Source organism: Micrasema longulum, unplaced genomic scaffold (assembly GCF_059751315.1).
Source record: "Micrasema longulum isolate JH-2025_06_02 unplaced genomic scaffold, ASM5975131v1 h1tg000494l, whole genome shotgun sequence".
Taxonomy (NCBI): domain Eukaryota; kingdom Metazoa; phylum Arthropoda; class Insecta; order Trichoptera; family Brachycentridae; genus Micrasema; species Micrasema longulum.
The window spans coordinates 493,977-517,936 of record NW_028277691.1 but is presented as its reverse complement, the minus strand read 5'-3'; the positions used below and the strand labels follow the sequence as shown (position 1 = coordinate 517,936).

The window sequence follows — 23,960 nt, the reverse complement described above, 5'->3', positions numbered from 1 at the left end:
AAATAAGATCGATATTTATGTACGGAAATGTGTAACGTGTAATGTGTACTGTATGAAAAGTATCTTCGTCGGTAACCGGTAATTTAACGTGTTAAGAAAAAAGTATACTTCGTAGATAAAATTGAAGATAAGTATTGAAATACGGGCGCTGTATTTGATTGCACTCGTATGTCGTATAACAGTGATTTCTACGATGACGTATTTAATTTTCTTTATATTGAGACAATATTATTAATTAATAATCGAGAAATCAAGTGAATAAGAAAATCTTATTGATCTCGCTGCTGGCGACATGCTAAAAATGAAATTTCATTTGCTTAGGATTCTGGATAAAGATAAAAGACGAATACCCAGAGCTGGGGCGGGAAGCTTTGTGAAGTGTGGGAAGTCCCATTCGCCGCATTCTACCTATGTGAACTAACATTGTCTTCAGTGATAGACATGAATATTAAAATTATTATTGCCCCATTCTACCTCTTCAGAGATGGACATAAATACTAAAATACTCCAATTAGACCATAATTTGGTTATTTAAATCTAAAAAACAGAACCACGATTCGACAAATGAATATGCTAAAATTAAACAGGCATACCGCGAAACCGTCCAATTTTGCCCTGGATGGATATTTTGCCCAAACAGTCTAATCTATGATCAACCTTTAAAAAAACATATTTCCATTTGATTTCGATAAATTTGGTACCAAAACGAAGGGTGAGCCGAGCTACGTGCGTCCTCTGGTGGCGTCTACGGGACCCTCCTGAGTAGCCAGAGGGCAGCTTTAGTTGCACTCACTGGTGCTTACAGAACTGTGTCCACAGCCGCCTTACCTGTCATGGCCGGGGAACTTCCGGCAGACTTAAAGGTAATGGAATCTCTTGCGGTGAAATTACTAAAAAATGTAAGTTGGTTTCATATTTTGACATCAGTGTTCAATACCGAGAGGGTAGTAGATTAAAACCATTGACAATTGTAATAAAATAAAAACTATTAACGCGTGGTAAATTAGGTGGGATGCATCCCTGACGGGGCGCTGGACGCATACATCTGGACATAAGAAGAAGACATAACTAAGGAGAATTAACCTAGATCACTGTGTTGTCCAGATGTTGTCTGGAAATGGTGAGTTTAGGGATAAACTATATGACCTCGCACTAGTGAGAGACCCTGGATGTACTTGCGGGGAGGCCCGTCAGAGCGCGCTTCCTCTTAAGATTAAACCTTATTAAGTATACTTACAAAACTTTACTTCATAATGCTTTTATGTAACCATAGAAACAGGTTCGGGGTTCTGAATTAAAACCATCTACCTATTAATACACAAAGACGCACCCGGAACCATCTAACATTTTGACACTTAACTCATGCCCAAACCGCCGGCCTGGTTTTGACGTGATCTTGAAATTTAATTCGAAACCGAAATGCTTAGTTGTCTCGTGAAAGCGCATAAAAACCGTTCGCATAAACGTAAAAAAGATAATGTAACTTATCATTGGTAAGTAGGAACCTAGGTACTTGTTTATGATTGAATTCCAAAAGTTAATTAATTTTCAAATACTGAATTTAAGTATGTACCTAGGTATTTGTTTATGGTTGCATTCCAAAACTGAAAATAATTCATTTTTAAATATGGCATTCTTTTTGCAAATGTCAAATTCTGCGCTACTAACCAACAGTGGTGCATTTTGTGTAAGAATCCGTCTTTCAAAAATGTATTAAATGCCAGTTAAAATTATTTAAGCATAACTAAAAATCCATTAAAAATAAGTTAATATGTAGAAATTAAGATATTGTAAGGAAAATGATCAATTTAGTATCCATCTATATATAATTACTCCAGAAATGATTGATTGTTGTCGGTCCTCTGTACGGGCCCATTCTGCCCGCAAAACTCAGCCGCAGGATCCCCGACCTCAGACCATCCACCTCACCTGACCGCCGAGTAGCCGTATAACAGAAGACGCCACGCTGACGAGATCGCCAAATACTTTTTTTGTTTCAAATGGTAGATAAAATATTCATATAAATTTTGGTAAAACGTGGCGGCCCCCGTGGTGTTGTGGTCAAGGCGCTTGACTCACACACGGAAGGTTCCGGGTTCGATTCCCGGTGAGAACACAAAAGTTTAATGTGATTTTTCTCAAGCCTGGGTGTTCTGTGATGTAATTCACCATTGTAACTGTTGTGGTGCAAAAAAAAACAGTTTATTTTCGATTAATAAAAATAATTATAACAAAAATCTTACCTGATATATTTGAACGTTTAACCCTTACGCTGCTACGCAGTTTTTCAAGAATCTAATCAGAAATCCTCTTATTTATACATTTAAAAAATATTTTATCGAATACGTTGTTTTCCAAACACACTACTGTTTTATCAATTATTAGCAATTCCAAGAAAAATCTTCCATTTCATAAATATCTAATTCAAGCCCGATGGAGTGAGCAAGATAGACAATTCGTGCCACAAATAGACAATTTTCGTACAGCGGTTGTAAACCCTTTCTTAATTGAAAATAAAAACAAACAAAACTGATCTCGTACTGCAATCTCAAGGCGCATTGTTATTATTGAAACGAAATAATTATGAAAGTTTTTTTGTTGATTACGGGGCAAAGTGCTCTGTTATATATTATCAAACCTACCACTTCCATCAATGCATCTAAACAAAAATTGAGTAAAATATATCTTGAAATTTGTTGCAACAGAGAGGGAAAACATTTTTGCCAAGGGAATATGGAAGTCTAGGCATTTACAGGACTTATGATCTGCCATTGGCTGGTTTAAATGACCACTTTACACACTGCGAAATTTTCACTATTCTGGGTATGTTTACGCATCCACATTCATGATTATTTTTACATTACCTCAACTCTTCCATCTGTTGACTTTTGCAAACTAAAAGAGCTGAAACCTTTATTGATGTCGGTGAGTTTCATCTGGATTTTTTATGCAAGTTATTTTAATCAACAATATTTTGAGTATGTCCAAATGTTTGTAAGGAGTTATTTAGATTGAAACTTAAAGGTTACCGGTAAATGTACTAAGAAGTGATATTATTTCTTAGTAGTTGTTATAATATAATTTTAATTTTAAAAAATAATGTTTTTGTACAACTGTCTCACAAATTGATATCTCTTCTAAGAAAAATATTCCGTTTCACTAATAGCTAGTTCACGCATAATGGATTGAGCGAGATAGACAACAGTTGCCGAAATTACAAACAGCTGAGGTAAATTACATATTTTTTACATTTATATATATTTTTTAATCTTACTTTGTTACTCTAACTAACAATTTAACTCTGCAAAGCGTCCTTTTTATTATGAATAAATTTACAAAATATATCATTCCAAATGATAACGGATAGTGAAAGTGATAAAGAAAAAATAGTACCTCGCCGAGAAACTCAGAGGCTTAGCAGCTCAACCTATTCCGAAAGTGAATAAGACAATAACGATATTTTTTTAAGTGATAGTGATAATAATTTATAATATGACTCTTACGAAGAGCACGAAATCGAAGAAGCTTTTTCTTGAAGTATTTTTGGATCAATATCGAGCTAATATACCTCATTTACGTTTGGTTTGTAGAATAGAGTTTGTATTGTAATAATTACGTTTTGTTAGTAGAGTAATAATTACTACCTAATGAACAGCTAAAACATTTTGATTTCCCATAACTGTGGGTACCTACCCATTATAATAAATTAACAAATGATTTTTTTAATATTCAAACGTCCTAATTGACAATCATTGGGTTTCATGGTGAATTATTTTTATGTTTTATGGCTCTTTACTTATTTGTTTATATTCTTAATTATGGGGTTTTCCGGTGATATAGGGACCTCACTAGACAAGAGTTATTATATTAAAGGTAAAGTATTTAATTAGTTATTCATTACGGAAGTACATCAATATTTTCGTAATCACTGAATCGGGTTTAATAGCGGGGAAAACACCAAATATAATTATTTTCCTCAAATATCATATAGGTAATTAAAAATCTAACTATTAACATGGATTTATTTCACTGTTTTTGGAATGTAAAAAAGTTCACTGTTTCAGGTCCCGACTAGCTAGAAGATTCCTGTGTTTAGTCGTTTCTCTTTTTTTAAAAGCACTGCGAATTTAAACATCATAAGTAAATTTATAATGAGGATGTTTAGTGGTTTTTAAAAAAATAAATTGACAAAGCTTTTTTTTTCAATTTTTATGTATCGTACTATCAGCGCTACGATCTTTTAAAGTTTTGTATTTCTGACATTGATCCGCGTGTGACGTCACAAGTTCTCTTCCGCTTCTTCTCGGTTAGTTCTGTTGATTGGACCATTGACGATTAGCAAACCGGAAATCTTACACAACCCTCTTATCATTGATTGATTCATATGAACAAGTGACGTCGTTCAAAGTTGTTCGTTTTCATTAAGATATTTTTAATGATTTTTTATTCATTTTCAAGAAACTTTGGCGTACAATTTAATGCTTAAATTTTTACTGCGCGTAAAACATTTTTTGTATAAAATTTTCCGTAGGGCTGAAATAGGTACGAAACTAAATAATAACTACTACTACTACCATCACGCCATTTCCCCGTAGGGGTAGGCAGAGAGAATGGACCGCCACACAGGTCTATCCTGGCATACAATCCTAGCCTCTTCCACATTCATACATTTTGTCATAAATGCCCTTCGGTTCTGTCTGCTTTTCACATATAACCCGTCGAATAAGTAATTTTTATGTTTTGAAAATGTTTTATACCACTGACGGTTAAGTGCAACAAGCAGTTACCGAATTCATTTACCCTTTTGGGGATTATGACGTCAGCATCAGTCTAGTTAGAACTTTATGATAGGGATTAACAACAACGATATTTCGTTGTTTAGCAGTATAAGGGTTAACAGATCAGCCGCTGGATATTTATATAAATTCTGGTAAAACCTTAGAGTATAATATACATCTGTAGAGGGATAACACATTTTACCAATCCAATGCATGTTGCCTATTATAGCTGCCTCATTTTTTAAAATATGTTCTGAATGTGAGAAAGGGAGACAAAAATAATCAGTGGGTAAGGACCCTTATTTTTTGTTTTGTAGTCGATTTCAGAATTTGTACGATGCTCATTTTTTACGTACGCGGGCAGAATTGCTTCGAACTGTCAAACGCTCTGTCGTTATTTTGATAATTGTTTTACGTATTTAGTGCTAATTACATCAAAATTAATTATGCCGACTTGTGCCATGAAAGGATGTTCAAATAGAACTGGAAAAGGGAGAAAACGCTTCAGTTATTACAGGTATTTATCAAATATTATAAATTTTCACATTAATACGTTTTTTTTGTAGTTTTCAACATAAATGCACCGCACACATTTACTATCATTTGTGCAATTATTATAACAATTGTTTCTGTGTAATTCAAATACCTTATACATTGGATTTATGTAATTTTTTTTATTTTTTCAATCGTTTAAATTCAAATATTTCTTTAAATGTTCAAGAAATGCAAACAAGAAGACCTTTTACTGAGTCAACCGACATCTGAAAATAATTAATGTTTTTTTTTCTTCTCATGTACTCGTATTTAAAATTATATAAACTCTATAATAAGCAACTACAACAGTGTAAGTCACTCTGCAAGCACAAGAGTTAGTCTCTTTTTTGGAGAGTTACAATGATAACATTTATTAGATGTGTAAAAGTAGATATGTATAGATTTTTTTTTAAAACATGTACCTTTTATGGAATTTATTAAAAAATAAAAATTCTATCTCTTTTTATCTCATTGAAATAATGTGAAATTGTCGTTTATTGAATGTAACTAAAAGAGATGACAATACATCTGCGCTATTTTTGAATGGTATTTTTATGACCACGTGTTGAGGCAGCTCTTACTCGTATAATTAAGACTGCTAGGGCTGTGCATTACCTTAAAATATTAAGTATTAACTTAAATGTTATTTATAAGTGTAATATTTTTATCATTAAATTTATAAGCATAATCGGCCGGCGACAGCCTTATAGATATACTTAAACAAACGTCCGGCAAAAATATAAAAAAGACAATCAGAAATTTCTGAAGAGAAACTCTGAAGAGTAGATTTTGCTCTTTGGACACGGAACCGATGGAACAAAAGGCATCATACCTTAGTGTATGAGTGCGTCGTATCTACCAGGACTGAATCGAAAAAATGTGGCTAAAATGTTTTCAGTTACCAGGCAGAGGGCAGAGGTTGCCGCATGTGGGACTACCTAACCTACCGCTCGGACATCGGTAGTTGCTTTCATCTTGTGAACATATGTGAAAACAGTGATTTATTTATTTAATTATTTATCATGAACACTTGACTAACTTACTACTCTGCTCGATGTATATTTTTTAAATTTAAATCATTGTTAGGAAAACATGGGTTATGACAGAAACCAAAAAGTGGTATAGTATCCATGATTGCACTAGCAATTACTTATTTTATGTCCATAATCTCCTTACCTCTAAATTACATCCAGTAGAATTTGATTGCTTATATTATGACACTATTCAGTATGTAGATATAAAAATACATCAAACTTATAAAACGCAGTTAAAGAAAATTAACCAACTCACTTTAAAACAAAAACCTATTAAAAATATTCAAGTCGTTTAAAAAACCGCGGTAAATTTCTATGATAGAGTAATTAATACAATTGATGTATTTGATAAAAATGAAATAAATGTCCTTGAAAAGGGATTAAGATATTGCCCTAATACTAAATTAAACAAAAACGATTACGAAAACCTAGCAATTGATACAGATATTGCAATAGCCTCTAATATGGAAACAAAATACATGTGTTCCAAAAAAATAAAACAAGATTTTTCAAAACAAAATAAAACTGACTTAATAGAATCGCGTGTAATTAAATCTATAAAAAATAAAATTAAAGATAATCAACTAATAATTTCAAAAGCAGATAAAGGTAATAGCACGGTCATTCTCAATAAAAAATATTACATTGAAAAAGTAGAAAACTTTCTAACTTCAAGCCAAGTAGTTTTACTTAAAAAAGACCCGACACCAAAATTTAATATCGAAGTAAAATCTTTGCTAAAGTCCTGTAAAATCCTTATAAAAATGAATATCAAATTCGAAACCTTAGTATAGTGAACCCCAATGCCCACGTTTATATGGACAGCCAAAAATTCATAAAAAAGAAATGCCAATCCGACCAGTAGTTTCATCTAATTCAGCTCCTGCATACAATTTAGCGAAATTCGGAAACAATATTATAAAAAATAAACTTAAATTCAAACCAAAATTTGGAGTAAAAAACTCAATACAGTTAATTGACGAAATAAAAGATATTTTTATGCCCCAATGTCCAAAATGTGTAGATTAGTAAATTCATCACACGACTTGAAATTTTTTGGGATAGATCTTCCAGCTTTTCGTAGATCTCTTCGCAACTAAACAGTGTGGGATGAAGTTGGATTGGCATGGTTTAGCTCAAAGTTTTTGGTCTTTCGTTTTTTTAATATATTGTATACAATTATTGTTTTGCCCTTGTTTGTCTTTGCTAAATAGTTTTATGTTCTTTTTGTTCAGTTTCTTGCATTTATGTTTCTTCATGCAACTGTTGTAATTGGCTTAGGCCGTATATATATAATAAATAAATAAATAAATATTGTAGTGCCAGAAAACACTATTTTAGTGTCATTTGATGTTGTTAGCTTATTTACAAATATTCCAACACAGGAATTAAAAATAGCCCTAGATAATCACATGGACACCAAAAACATTAATCCCGTAGAGAAATTAGAAATAAAAAATACTTTAGAACTTTGTATTGACCAAATTTTTTTCAAATTCAATGATAAATTTTATATACAACCTTGTGGATTATCGATGAGGAGTCCGAACTCATCCGTACTTGCAGAATTTTTTATGGACTTTATTGGAAATAAAATAGTAAACCTAAAATTATTTCAATATGTTAAATTCTATCCTCGATATGTCGATGATATCATTATTTTGTGGGTTGGAACAAAATGCCAGCTTGATATGTTCCTTTTAGAATTAAAATCAGTTAATAAGTCAATCCAATTTACAATGGAGTTAGGAGGGAAAAAATCAACTTCTTAGACTTAACATTAAATATAGAATCAAACAAAATACATTTTAATATTTTTAGGAAACCAACGTACAGTGATAAAATTATACATCATATTTCACATAAATTGTCTGTATTTCATTCCTTAATTCATAGACTGCTATTCGTACCACTTAACAAACATAATTATAACAATGAGTTAAAAATAATTAAATCTATTGGGATAAATAACGGATATAATAATACATTAGTCGATAACCTAATAAGAAAGAAACAAAAGTGTCTCGTAAATAATAAATTAACCCAAAGTTTGACAGCAGAATAATAATAATAAAGACCGAAAGCGCTGGGCAAAACTTTCGTATATTGGAAAAACTAGTGATAAAATTGGACAAATAATAAACAAAAATAAATGCACCGCAGCCTTTTACATTAATAATTCCTTAGTTAATTTGTTGGTAAATACTAAAGACAAAAAAGATAAGTTTTCGAACTCAGGAACTTACCTTCTTAATTGTAACGACTGTAAAAATACATGCTACGTAGGCCAAACGGGTAGAGCCTTTAAAATACGCATAAAAGAGCACATAAAATCATGGTCTAATAATAAAGAAAATTCAAATTTTGCCAATCATTTAATAGAAAATAAACATTCCTATGAATTAAAATATAATGTAAAAATAATTCATATTGCACCTAAAGGCCTTCTCAAAATTAATAGATTAAAAAATAAACCTGACGTAGAATTACTTAATGAATAGATAACACAGTGCATTCTCTATTACTTTACCCATTGTAATATATTGTTACTAATGACTTTTTACCCCTCGTTTTTCAGAAATCATAATTTACAAAAATCACACTCACAAAGGACGGGACACTAAAAATAAAATAAAATGCTTAAACTCATTAAAATAGCATTATATCAACTCATTGATAATGATACTTAAGATAAAAATAACTTTATTTAATTTACTTTCATATAACTTTAAATTATCTATCCTTAGCTATGTTTTGTATAAATACATTGAACTCCTTTAAAAAGATACAAGTCTCGAAAATGTCGCGAAAGCGATGAAACCGGTCACTGGATATTCCAAATTTGTGGATTAAAGTATCACTCGTCTTTTATTTATATAATAAATCATTGTTAGGTTTCAAGAATGCCATTTGTCAATGCGCTTTGTAGCTGCGAGACATTAGTTACATTTAATTGTCATAAACTATCAAATTATTTCATATAATTCATAAATATAGTTTAGAATTCCAACTGTCCGTGCGCCTCTGTAGCTACTTACTTAAAAGTAAGAAAGTAAGTAATGAGTATTGGTAAATGATTTATTTTTTTTAATTACAAAAACAAAAATTATAATTTTAAATAATGTAAATGACAAAAAACAGTAGTAAAAATTTGCATAACACAAAATCAGGGTACGCTTTAACCGAGGAAATAAAAAAATAGAAGTCAACTTTTGCCCTCAGAGCAAAACAGTATCTACTATGAGTGAGAGAAATTAACGCGGGACTTATTGAATATAATATGATATATATATTGAATACATTTAACATGACCCGTCATTTATTTAAAAATAAATTAAGACTCATTCTTTCTGGCTGCGATACGATCCCACTAGCTATTTAATGATGCTCGCACTTACACACACCTGAACACTTACTCCCACACAAATACACACAAACACACCTCTACACTTACTCTCATACAAATACTCATAAACACACCCTTTTGTTGTACCCCAATTTAATATGTATGATTTTTATTTAGAAACTTCGCTGGTCTGTCTTTAAACTGTATCTTTTTTATGTTATTATATCATTGTCAACTGTTTGTTTCTGTAAAAGAAATAAATAAATATAATGAACTAATAACAAGTTGACGAGAAGTGCTATAAACACGGGTAAGGAAAGCAAAAAAGTTCAGCGAGAAGTGCTATCAAAACAGGGCATAATAACTTATTATGGCTTATTATTAATGAACCATAAAGGTCATTGGAAAGTGCTATAGACACGGCATAACAAGCTTAAAAGGACAATGAGAGGTGCTATGATACAGCATAATAAGCAAAAAAAATGGCTATCGGTGGGCACAAACTAAAATAGTTTAGTCTGATGCTCACTTATCATTTATATAATTAGGGTACTTCTCAATCCTGGAACTTTCCAACACGAATATCTATCTGATTGTCCTTGTCAGCTGATGTAGGATCAATTTAAATTGTAAATTACTTAACACAGAACTTTCTTGTTCCTCGCATGTTATGTTAAACAGTGATTAATTTGAATAAAATAAGAGAAAATATTAAATATGTCCTTTTAAAATAAAATACAAATTCTTACGTGGGTAGTTTTTGAATATTTATAGATAGTAAATATGGATACAGTGAGATTAGCAATTATAATTGAATACAGTAATGAAAATATAAAAGTTTGTAACTTTGGTAAAATATATAAATTTGCTAAGGAGAGTTGTTCTTGCGTCAACATTATTAATCAGTTATTATTATAGTATTAGTAAACAACTTTTAGTACTACAAATACAGAACAAAAGATAAAAGACTATATAAACTTACGTTCCGCAAAAATTTTCCGTCACATCCACAGTGTCATCGCAATAATTCTCCATTATAATTATTGAAAATTATCGATAAAAAAAAATGTTAAAACTTCGATACTGAATGTCAAACATGTAAATTAAATAAAACAACTAAAAGACGAACACATAAACTCCGCCGATTGACAGTTCCGTTGGAATATTTGAAAACGAAATTAACGAAACATCCGATACTTTACAAATCTAGAAACTACCATAGACACAGATTGTGTTGGATTGTGTAGTACATGGTATTTATGCATCATATAATATTATCTTATATCTTTGGTAACTGAAAACTAAGTTCTTCTTCTTCTTCGTTTTTTATGGCCTTTTCACCTCTCAACTCGGTGGAAACTAATTCGGTGTTGATGAACATGCAAAATGATGAACATGAACATGACGTCACGAGCACAGAAGATTAACAGCAGATAATAAACTTGTAAATCCATGTACATCAGTACATAACCTGTTTTTGGCCGGTGTTATTATGTTTTTTGGTAGAAGGCTCTAATAAAGGAAATTATTTATGGTTTTAGGCCCATACTGCCGATTTTAAAGAAAAAACCTACCGATTTACCAAATTCGACTAAGATTCTACCGTTTTTTAAACTTTTCCTCAAATAAAATTACAGTATTGCAAATGGTTGTATTTTTTGACGCAATAGAAAAATATTTTTTTTTTACATTTCTAAAGTAATAAAGATTTATGAAATACTGTACAGTATTTTTTTTTGCTGATTCAGTCATTCCATTGGCAAGGCCTCTTTTTTTATAACTAAAAGTTTTAGCTACGTTTTTTTATCAAATTTCTTTTTAACATTTATGTATGAAAACATTTCTCCACAATATCAGAAATTGATTTTGAAAATACAATTAACTATTCTTAATCCATTTCATATAATTTTATCGATTTTTAAAATTAGAATAAGTTAGTCGTGAACTTTATAACAGCTTGCACTCACTTAAAAGACTGCAGAATTACTTGCCTACTAATGTTTGCTCCTGGCCAATATGTTTGTGTGGGTACAAACAAATATTCAAATTGCCTTCCTTATTCTGTTAGATCCTGGCCACAACGATTGTGCATGTTACTGGCCACTTAGAAAATAACATTTTTTATATGATAGCTCCAGTATCCGAAGTGGAGAGATGGTCCAAAAAAAGGGAGAGAAGAGAAAATTTTGAAAAATAATCTCAGGAGCAAAGGGGTTAAGATGTTCTCCCCACCAAAACAGTAGTCTATTTGAACTCAGAATTATTATTGCATGTCTGCTGTTTATGTTAATACAGTATGTGTAATCTATTATATTATATTTATTTATTATGTAATAGAACATGATATAAAAATAATGTAAATGAATGCCTTGACACGGGTTATGCGTTATGCCCAGTGAGGTGTTCATGTAGAAAAGAAAAAATGTAAAGTTTTACGTGAAATAAATAAATAAAATATTTATTTTTGATAATATTTTTTTATTTGAGGGTTAAATTCTTTTTCTAGAGTGTATTCTGAACACTGATAAATTAATGTTTAATGTGAAAAAATTCATTTGTCAAATAAAGAGGGTAAATTCTTTTTTCCCAAACATGGTCGCTATCAATAAATCAATTTAGAGTCGGTGATTTCATAAAATTTTCGCAGTTTAATGAACATTTGCCATCCGCCGGATACTATCGACAGCAGCGCAGTTACCGGATGTCCATTTTATATACAATACTAACATTGAGCAGGATTGTGCTTCCGCGGCTAGTACCGCGGACTTGTGAGTCAAAAGTCCAAGGTTTGCACCCACAACTTGGTTCCCATTTTCCGTAAGTTATTTACAACTTGTTGAAAATGCCCCCCGAAATTAAAATATTTGGGTAAATCAAAAGTAATAATTATTTTTATTTAAATAACAAAAATAAATAAATAATGTAATATTTATAGTGTATTTTTTAATATTTTTATTAGTAAACCTTTATTTAGCATGAAAACAATGCATAAAGAAGTAAAAAATAGAATATTTGGAGTTGAACTTTCCAAAAAAGAGTCAGGCTCTCGTGTTTGGCAAATGAACAAAATAATATAAAATAGAAACAAACACAAATTAAGACCCTAATTGGAATACAACTAAAATGTCATTTTTATGTCTTAGAATTATTCTCCATCCTTTTTGTTTTGATAATATGTTTGTTGTATTGTATTATTTTGCCTTTATAAAACATAAAAATAAAAATAAAGCAATTTATATAATTTGTAAATTCAATCTAATAAACTTGTCTAAACGGAGCAGACAACCATGCTGGGAAAAAACGTGAATAAAATAATAAGAAATAAAACATTGTTAACATTTTAAATAGTTTAATTTTCAGCATATTTTATTATCATTAACGCATTTTGTATTGCTCCAACGGTAATCACTTATTAGTAGATAAATTAAATACTCTATATTTCTTTCTTCTTTTCCTGAAAAAAAGTACATCTTATTATTGTTTATTCTTTTTTCACCCTCTTACCGGGGTGTTCTAGACAGTTATATACGAGTTAGTGTGTTCGTATTTCATATAAAGTACACTATACATATTGATATATAACATATTTACAACTTAATACCATTTGTAAATAAATAATACATCAAAAATTTAATACTCGTTTATTGGGTGTGGACAGGAGAGTTAGAATATGAGAAGGGAAAGGGATGTTGACATCGGAGAGGTCGGATAGGAACCCGGGATAACGATCTTTTATGGGCCATCTAAAAAAAACAGAGTGAGAGAGTCCCAGACATGGATTCCAAATAGATGTGAATCATTACAGCAGTGCCCTAATTCTGTATTTGCGAGATGTCTCAAACTTGTTTGAAATCATTTTGGAAAACCAAAGATTTTCCGTTACTAGATTTCGTCGCTAGATTTGAGTTCTTGCTAAATAGATTAAATTAACACAATCGAAAATTTGATATCAATTATTGTATTTAGACCAAATTAGATTATGTCCATATACATTGTTATTTTTGTGTTTCGGTTTATATAAATTGCGAGGACAGAGAATTTTGATAAATAGGTGTTAGGTTATTAAGTATAGGGACACAGCAATGGTAAATATCTATAATGTGTAAAAAAGAGCTCTGCGCTGGTTTGGACATGAAGAGCGAGCGGACAACGAAAGAATGGCTAAAAATATTTACAATGTGAATGTTCATGGATCCAGAAATAGAGGATGACCGTGAAAGACATGGCATGACCAAATCAAACAAATATTTGAAGATGGACATGGTAAAAGTCAGAATAATTGGCGCGCGTGCATGAGAAGATCTATGAATGTAGAGGATAAGAGATCTGAATGCAAAGATAGAGTGATGTGGGGTTCTATCCTCTCTGCCTACCCTTACAGAGAGCGGCGTGATAGTTTGTTGTTGTTGTTGTTATTGTAAAAAAAACGTTTCTCTAGTGCCATAATGCAGAGAGAAAATACGTGAATACGTTTGTATGAAGAAAAGTCAGACCGCATTTCCTCTTAAAATTAAACATAATTAAGTAAACTTACAAAAGTTTACTAAAAAATCTTTAGTAAAAACCGTTCGGATAAACGTAAAAACTTTTCATTGGTAAGTAGGTACTTTTTTATGATTGAATTCCAAATCTAAAAGTAATAGATGATATTCAAATATTTAATTTAAGTAGGTACCCAAGTACTTGTTTGTGTTTGAATTCCAAAACATGAAATAATTAATTATTTTCAAATAAAGAATTATTTTAGCAAATGTCAAACTCTGCTCAGGGATGCATTTTAGTCAGGAATGCGATTTTCAAAAATGTATCGAATGTTAATCAATATTGTTTTAGTATAACCAAAAATTTAGTAAAAAGAAATAAATGGGTAGAAATTATAAGGAATTTAATGAAATAACCTGTCTGGGATCCATAAAAAAACCAATTTTTTTTGTAAACATTTAAAAACCGGCTTTTTTATACACAAATAAATAACCTCCATCCATTTTTTTTGTATTCGCATTCTCGGCTAATGCAACCCTGGTGATGGATAAAAAAAATATTAACGCTCGTAACTTTTTTTGTACTCAATAAATTGAAGATTTTATGAGCTATAAAGATTCTCGTGGCAAAGATGTACATTTATCTGAAAACCGCACGTAAATCGGTCCAGTAGTTATAAAGTCCATCGAGGACAACCATTCGAACATTGCCTTTTACATTTAGAAGAAGAAGATAGAAGATAAAGACCTCCAGCGACATCTAGCTGTTTCCAAACCTGAAGAAATGGCTCACCGGTAAACGATTTTACTTAAATGAGGAATTCTTTACTCATAGCTGAAACTGGGGCCTATTGTGTAGAGCTTCCTAAGGAATATTTTTTGGACGAGATAAAAAAGTAAGAAAATCATTGTACTCACTGTATCGACTTAAAAGGAATGTATGTTGAAAAATAAAATTGAATTAGTGCCAAAAAAACGTTTTCTTGTTTCACTTATTCCAAGCTTTTTGATCCACTAGTACTGTGCTCCACCCCCCCTACTCACCTGATCTAGCCCCCTGCGACTTCTTTTTATTCCCCATAATGGAAGAAGAAATTAAAGATTAGTGTTTTGCAGATGTTGCTAAGATAAAGAAAAAACATCGGAGTGGCTGTCAAGCATCACGGAAGATGAATCAAAAAAATGTTTTCAAAGATAGAATAGGCGATAAAAACATTTCATTACCTTAGAGAGTACTTTAAATGTCATTAAAGGATTTTTGTAAAATAATCTACTAAATATTTTTTTTCAATATTAGTTCAGTTTCCTTTTAACCCCTTATATAGTAACAAGTTAGTTTTCAAGTATTTCAGCAGGTACACTAACTCGTTAAAAGATAGATAGCGATGATTTATTTGCTTAATTCTGTAAATAAGTATTCATGAATAGTAGCAATTAGGATTATAAAACATCTTGCGGTGGGGTCATAGTTACTTACTGATAGGGACTGAAGAGCTGATGGCTGCGAAGCCGCCGATAAAAAGTTAGGTAGAGAAGGGCACGAAGAGAACACGGAGTCCCCATCCTGTCCCAGTAGAGCTGGTAACTGCCGCAAGTCTCTAAACAAGTTCTCCGCGATAACCTTCTGAAAAGTTCCCAGTTCTATGAGTGTAGCCCGGGAGGATAAGGCGCAAGCACCGCATGAGGTATTTGTAAGTTAGGAGCTGGAGAGGAAAGTGCGCCTCGCAGTACAGCTCCCGAGAGAAGGCATGCAGAAGGACTTACGTGATTCGGCGGGAGAGACAGGATAGGAGAAAATGGGCGCAAGCACAGTATGGGGTATGTGTAGATAATGGGTTGGGGGCGAAAGTGCACCTCACAGTATAGTAGACCTTCATCACTCTCAGGTAGTCGAAAACCATACTAAAAAAAAACGAAAAACAAAAAGTATAATAAATACATCTAAACCAATTTCAGATACAATATAATATGATTCTAAAATCTTTATAACAAACTCGAATAGGTGATAAACAGTATTTTGTTTTGTATATTATGCTGATGCACGAAAAACCCCACGGCGGTGTTTACTAATAAAACCATTGGCAAAAAATAAGTAAAGATTAAAATTGGGTTTTAAAATAAGGATGCCAGCCATAATAAAATCATACACATGCGTTTTGGTAAATTTTTAGCTTAAGCAAATTCCTTGCAACTCGCCACAGTTAATTACTTGGGTTTTTGCACATACTATGGAGGTAATAAAAACACGACTGTAAACCCCAAAATTCTTCCAAGGGGCTGGACCTAATCCTACCCCATCGTCAAGTGTAAAACTTCCCATCTCCGGAACGTGAGAAACTTTGCCCGGATTATCTGCATACAGAAAGATGCATAAGGCACTTAACGCGGTTGAGACATATCACGGTCATCTGGTACATGACGGCAAGATGATCCTTCCAACGCTTTAGTTATCTGCAAGTCTGTTAATAGTAAATGAAATTGTAGTTCCACAAATGAATTAATGCTCTTCCTTGCCGGAAATCGAACCCGACGTTGTTTTTCGACATGTATATATTTATTCATCATCCTCATTTCTCTATCCGCACTCGGTGGTGCATATGGCACCGAACTGGTTTGTCAATTGATTATTTTTGTCACAGTAAGGCGATCAGCTTTACGCTTCAGGTTCCAGTCCAGGAGCCTCTATCATAAACCACGAGATGAAATTGTAAATAAATTATATTTTAATTCCGTGTTTGTATTTTAATTGATTGAATTAAGTTAGAGTAAGTTAATTATCATAGTTTTGTTAGATATAAGTTTAGATGTAAGATTTGTAAGTAATAAGGGTTGAAAAAGGACAACATACTAATTGTGCTATAAGTGTGAGGGGAAAGAAAGAAGGACACGATCGGGTGATCCCATAAAAAAGGCCGCAGCCTTGAGTTTTTTTTAGTTGAGTGGCAGTTGTGGGTCAGTGGTGAGTGATCGTAAGTTGTCAGTGTATCCACACTCAGAAAAAGACAGTTTCGAAACTCGTCGCGGGATAAGTACTCAGACTTGTCCCAGGCCTTCGTTTGATCTCCGGACTCCGAACCTCCAAAATCCCCTTAAAACCAAATCTGCCTGCAACACGCAGCTCCACGACGCCGCCTACGCGCTACCCATGCGCCCTCACCGCAGCTGGATGCTGCAGCCCAAAATAAAACTCCGCCCGCATCACGCAGCTTCACGCATCGTCAACAGAAGTCCGCCTACGCGCTAACCGTGTGCCCTCGCCGCAGCTGGATGCTGCCGCCTTAGCTACCCACGCTACACCTTGCATCTGGAAGCTGCTGCCTCCAGATTGTTTTTTTTGGGTAGTATTGAGTTAAGTTATAAGTCCGTAAAGAATTAAGTTAAGACATTGATTAATTTATTTTGTTTAATTATAAGAGTATAAATCTTATACTGGTTTATAACTATTATACATACATGGAAATTTAAATTAAGTTTATTTTCTTCACTATGCGCCCCTTCCTCTCAACATAATATTATAAGGCAATCTAATTAATATTTTACTCAGTTCTCTTTTTAATTATTTTTAACTTTATAAATATAGAAATATATAAAATAGAATTTATAACTATGTAATATTCTTATGGATGTTTATGTGTGTATATGTATGTTCATATGTATGTATGTGTATATATGTGTATATATGTATGTATGGATATGTATGTGTGCATGTACGGGTATATATATATGCATGGATATGGATGAGGATGTGATATAGATATGGACTTAGATCTAGATATAGATATATGGATATGTTAATAAATAATGTTTTTAACAAAATGCTTTGTGCCTATTAAATATGTACACACTTCTGTTTTAAATTTTGGTACTCCGGTTCTGTATTTATTTATTTTTTATCTTAAAATTGCGTTATCATTCACTTATTTTTTGCTTTTTTTTACATATTTCTAAATATTTTTTTGAAAGCATAAATTATATGTACTTTTTTCGCTCCTTATATTTAAGTTAGTAGTAATTATTATTATATAACTATGTAGGACTATCATATGATTAATTGTAAAGGATCTTTACCGACAAGCCATATTCATTGGCTTGGTGAGTCCTGTAAAAAAAAAAAAGAATAATTTTAAAAATGTTCAAAAAATAACTAAAATGTAATACTGTATGTAAATAATAAAAATAAATAAAATAAATAAAAATAAATAAATAAAACAACCAGGAAATCATATATTTCTACTGTGTTAACGTTTATGAAGGTATTGTGGGAATGTGTATAAATTTATAAACTATTAAGCGTGTTGTCAAGATGTTTATTAAAATCTATGTTTTTTTTATTATTTTTTAATAACATGCATGCTTCCACTTTCCATTGTGTTGTATCCCAACTCAATACGGGGCTCTTGGCCTCAGCTATTTTTTTTTTGTAACATGTATATTTGAGAAAATAAATTTTATAGTAGGGTTAGTTTATGAATGTATGTGTGTGTTAACTTTTGCAAGATATCTCCTGTTAAAATACCTAATAAACAAAAATTCCCATTCACACACATGAATATAAACATCGCGCACATATTATACAATTATGTAAACTCTCTCCATATACTTATATTATGCATTATTAGATTAAGAGCAGATTTTTTAAATTGGCTGTAGCATTTATTTATTTTTTAAATTTATTGCATAATATATTTATACATATTCAATAACAGGGAATCTATATAATACTAGTAAATAGAAAATGAAATCGGAGCGTTCTCTGTTTAAAATAATCTCTATCTAACATGTCGCAGCCTGTTCTAAGATGGAGATGTTTTAAAGTATAAGTAGTTCTATACTAATTAAAAATATTGTTAATATATTTCTATTTATTGTTTTGTAATAGCCGTGAAAATCCCAATAAAAATAAAAAACCATAAATCAGTCTTTGTAAACTCCCCCGAGGGAAGAAAAGTTAGTATCCGATAATTGTCTTGTACAAACTCAAAATATTTCTGTGTAAATAAATATAATATTATATTCAAGGATAAATATTACAATTAAATCACGCTATGACTAAAAGTACTTACTAAAATGCTAGAACAGTTTTTTTTATCACTCATGGTCATAGGCAATCAGATCATGTAAAAAACATATTTGATATAATTTACTTACTATATTTTTCCAATGCCTTTTCAACTCCTTGTAACTGTTGAAAATTAAAGATTTTGGCATTTCTTTGTGAATATTGATGATGCGGCCTTTCTTCAGGCTAAAAACATGATATTAAAAAATCAGTACTTAGGTTGTACACCATCACAAGTTCCCCGAGCAGCTGAGTGCTCATTCCCAATCAACCTCAGTCGATGCCCGTTTTTATATGGCAACTCCTGTTTTGTGCCCGAAGAATTAAGGTGACTCGGTGTATACTCATCTTACAGGAAGGTAAAAGGTGATCAGTCTTACGCTTCAGGTGCCAGTCCAGGGACAATGAAATACTCAAATGCAAAATCCCTTTTAAAACAAATATTTCATATCAACCCTTCCAGGAATCGAACCCGGGACCTCAAGTATGGTAGGCAGACATGCCTGATGTTGTCATGTGCTCGTTTTCTATCGATATTGTCATTCATTTTTCCTCTTATTTTTGTGCACCCACGGTAGATTGGCACATGGAGATCGGCAATATTGATAGAAATAAGGACGAGCCAGGAAGTTGCAAACACACACTGGATTTACATTAGGAAACATCGGTCCCATTCTCTACCTGGGTAGCACGTGCACCCACTGGTCTAGAAGGGAGGCTTCGTCGAGTACGGCGCGGGGAGTGCGCTCAAACTGGCTCCGCTGTAGCACTCCGAGGTCTAGGTCCTGTAAATGCAAGTCTCCCAGTCGAGCCCGGTGACACTTCACATCCAGAGTAATTACTTCAACTGCAATATTGTAGGAGAAACTTCTTTTATATTAATTACTTCCAGATATAATTATTAAGTATATTAATAAGGGCAAAAAACAATTAACAGAAATTGGTCACCGGAAACGTGGGTAGTGAGGGTCACGGCATCCAGCGGAGAGCGTGCGCTGAGAAAGTCTCGTCCGGCCACATACAGCCTGTCCCCGAGCAGGTTCCAGCGCGGTGCCAGACGAGCGGTCAGGCTGTAGCGGAAGCTCGCCTCCAGCAAACTCGCGCTCGCCTCTTCCGAGCGCAATACCTGGACTCGCAAACTTTATGTTTTATCTTGTCATTTCCTCTACCTCAAAATTGTCAAGATAACGATGTAAAAAGAAAAATGTTTTCTTACCTTTATATTGAATTTACGAAGAATAGCTTGAAATCGATTCAAGTCAAATCCTTTTCTTTGAAACATGATAATAATCTCTTTGGGATTTAAAGCACTCGGACAGACCAAAAGTTGTGGTATTGTGTAAATCATCATTCTGAAAATGTAAGCAGAAAATATTTATAATATTTACAGGCATAGAGAAGGTATTTTTATTTGATAATTAAATGTATTTTTATATTAGCATCTAACCTGCATTTCAAAATTTGTAAATGAAAATCTGAAATAAACGCTTTGTCTTGGTTTTCTTCCCTATTTACAAAACATATTAAACTACTGAGAGTTTGAAGTTGTGGCGTTTTAATATACATTATGTGATTATTGGAACTTTTGGAAGCCATCATGCACGTATTGTTTTTCTTTATAATAAAATTTAGTAGTTGACCTATACAAGATACGAGAAGGAGATATTAAAATGTAAGAACTCTCTTTATTCCTATTTAATTTATGTGAAAATCTTTAACAATAAACTTGTTGATAAAATACGGATTAACTAAATTTATTTTTCCCGGGTATATAAACTTCATAGACAACAGAATACAAATAAGCACAAATCATAATGTAAACCATAGCCACTTGATTTTTTTTCATCGATATATTTATTTATCACAGGGCTAGTATTCTAAACGCTCTCGCGGCCGTAGAAAAACCATTTATCTCGTGTATTTAAATGCAAAATACACGAGATAAAGTGTTTTTTACGGCCGCGAGAGTGCGTTTAAATACACGAGATCAATCGTTTTTCTACGACCACAAGAGTGGTTCAGAATAGCACCCCAGCTGGTGCCTAAATACAAATTTAGTGGTGATAACATACAATTATTTACTACGTCCATTGCTTTTATTTTGACTATGAAAACGAAAGGTTTGTAGGGTTCATAGTCCATAAACGATGACACACACGAGCTAAAACATTTCACCTGAAATAATATGATGACCGAAGAAAGCAATGTCATCATTTTCTATACTTCTATAGAATCCAATGCAACATTAAAATGCAACTCTAACAGTATTGAACATGAAATCAGGGTCATTGTTCTGCAGTACGTTCACATCATCCTTACCATGAAGAAATGAACTACAAAGGAATGTCGCCTATAAAGAGACCACAGAGCGCAGTCAAAGTCAATCAGCCCAACAAGTTCAGTTCAGTCAGCTCGACGAAGTCATTCAGTTCCAGCATGTAGTTCAAGTGCAGTTACTTCAAACCCTAATCGCCGTAACACATGCGCAACACAATTTACTATTTATTCGCAATATAATAAACACACATTCAAACAGCAACCCCATGCCTTCTTTCGATCTTTCACTAGGGTAGAAGCTCCGACCCCTAACTGCCAAAATCCTACAGGTTATTTAAAACATACATGTTTTAAAAAAACTATATTTCATGTGGACGTTAGAAGCTTCGATGTATGAATATACTCTAAAATTATAAGTCCAGTATAGTTTTAGAAAAATGACTATCAATCACCAATTTCATTGCCCTCACAACATTGTTAAACTGGTGTGATCACGAAATGTGAGTTTTCAAAATTATTTGGAGGAACCGATTCTACTTTGATTATTTGAGTGTCGGGCCTATTACCATACTAACAACAATAAAATATACTAGCAGGCAACATAGGTTACAGGTTACATGCTAGGAAATTTGGCTCTTCGTTCCTGGCTTTATCGGCTTTGCGGGCCTCCGTTGATTGGCTCTTTGGGCTTCATTTGAATTATTCAAATCTCAGGCACTGTGAAATTTCACCATTTTGAGCCTTAAAATTTGTTTTTTGCTGTTAGGAGCAATCTACATATAACAATGAACCAGGGGTGTGGTCCCATGGCTAGTGTTGCGGACCAGGGATCAGAGGTCCGAACATCGCACCACGCTCTACCACAACTTGGTTCTCATTTTCTAATAAATAAATAGTTTGGGTAAATCCTAAAAACACAAATATTTAATCAAAAAAAGAAATAAAAATTAATATGTCACTCAGAATTACGCTTAGAAAGAAAAAAAATTACACGTGTGTGAGATCTGATCGCTAGGCGTTTCATAATATAAACAATATTTTTGTCGTCTTCGTTGACTGGAAGCATGGCGTCTTTTGTAATCCGGCTACTCGCTGGTCGGGAGAGGTGGTAGGGTGAGGTGGATGGTCTGAGGTCTGAGGTCGGGGTTCTGCGGCTGAGTTTGCTCACGTTGACCGAACGTCCAGCGGACAGAATGGGCCCATACAGAGAGAGGACAGACGCAATCAATCATTTCTAGAGTAATAATATATGGATTTTCTCAAACTGAATTTATTGTTGAAAACTATTGTTTTCGTTAAAAAAACAGATTTGTATTATTATCACAACTTAATTCCTATTTTCTAACAGGGAGTTATTTACAACACGTTAAGAAAGGCCAAAGATTAAAATATTTTTGGTAATAACACGAAAACGCAAATATGTGCCTTAAAAATATTTTGCAATTTTTTAAAAAACATTGCTCCCAAAAAAACCTAATTTATTTCATAAAGTAATACATATAACATATTTTTGTTGAAACCTGATAATATTTTTTTGGTTTATTTTAAAAGGTTGCGACGTAACTCAATAATTTACGAAAAGTAACGTTTTAGTGATAGAAGTATGTATTTTACAAACTTTCTGTTTTTGGCTTTAGTCTTGATATTTGCAGAAATTTACGTGTTTATTACTTTATTGAATTATTTCATTTTAGAAATCTCTTTTTTTTTTTTCATCTTTGTTTCTTGTATTTTTATTTTTAAGCATTGTTTTATAATTGTCATTAAATTAATGTTTTAAAGTATGACGTATTAACAGTACATGTACAGTTTATATTATAAGCAGATGTTCTGTGTCCACGTGGATTAAAAATACCTAAAGTTTTGAGTGTGAAATAGAAACAGACCCTGGGCGATTGTTTTCCATGCAGCATCTACTCACGGGTAAAAATTCTGAAAAGGGGAATTGGGTGAAGATAATTCTGCCTCCATTTTCAGTGGTTGGCATGTTCATTTACCATGTTTAAGGTCTTAGATTCGATTTCTGGCAGGGGGACGTGACATATTGATTTTAAAGGTGTTTCTATACTGCAATATTTCATTATTTCTAGACTGGCATCTGAAGGGTAAGACTGATCACCTTACCTTTCATGTAACAAATATGATCTAGATACGCTGCAACTGGAAAACTAAGGCAGTGCCCTATGTACCACTGTGTGCGGATAGGGAAACTTTGATGATGATTAACAGTACATAAACAATATTTTTGAAAGGATTTACGATTATTTCTTATAAAAGCAATAAAACATTAATAATATATAAATATATATATATATATATATATATAAACAATAACGATAAGAAAATATCATTGATAACACGCGCTACGCTACTTATGGATTTTACCTCTATGGTTTTGAATTACCAATCCCAATCTATCCCAAATCCCTACCTATAAATCTGTTCATAATC

General features: G+C 32.5%; 2 protein-coding genes across 4 annotated transcripts in view; both read right to left on the bottom strand.

Annotated features, from left to right (window-relative positions):
• LOC148281131 (uncharacterized) overlaps nucleotides 1–11,112 on the bottom strand; it is a 43,277-nt gene extending 32,165 nt beyond the window's left edge. Inside the window, exon 1 of one of the 2 annotated variants that reach the window (XM_088227250.1) lies at nucleotides 10,675–11,112. In XM_088227250.1, coding sequence (XP_088083376.1) covers nucleotides 10,675–10,727 — 53 coding nt within the window. In that variant the 5' untranslated portion in view covers nucleotides 10,728–11,112. The remainder of the gene's footprint in view (nucleotides 1–10,674) is intronic. The other variant, XM_088227248.1, reaches the window with a different exon arrangement.
• A 1,972-nt stretch (nucleotides 11,113–13,084) lies between these two features.
• On the bottom strand, nucleotides 13,085–20,991 carry LOC148281130 (uncharacterized protein C18orf63-like). Of its 2 annotated transcripts, XM_088227210.1 has the most exons (8): nucleotides 20,680–20,991; nucleotides 20,449–20,584; nucleotides 20,181–20,358; nucleotides 19,914–20,079; nucleotides 19,322–19,418; nucleotides 15,938–16,075; nucleotides 15,651–15,797; nucleotides 13,085–13,146 (listed from the first exon to the last, which is right to left on the bottom strand). In XM_088227210.1, the coding sequence occupies exons 1-8, from the start codon at nucleotides 20,829–20,831 to the stop codon at nucleotides 13,126–13,128; spliced, it is 1,035 nt and encodes a 344-aa protein (XP_088083336.1). In that variant the 5' UTR covers nucleotides 20,832–20,991; the 3' UTR covers nucleotides 13,085–13,125. The 2 variants fall into 2 exon arrangements, with proteins under 2 accessions (XP_088083336.1, XP_088083337.1); XM_088227211.1 differs by lacking the exon at nucleotides 19,322–19,418.
• Nucleotides 20,992–23,960: the final 2,969 nt, after the last annotated feature.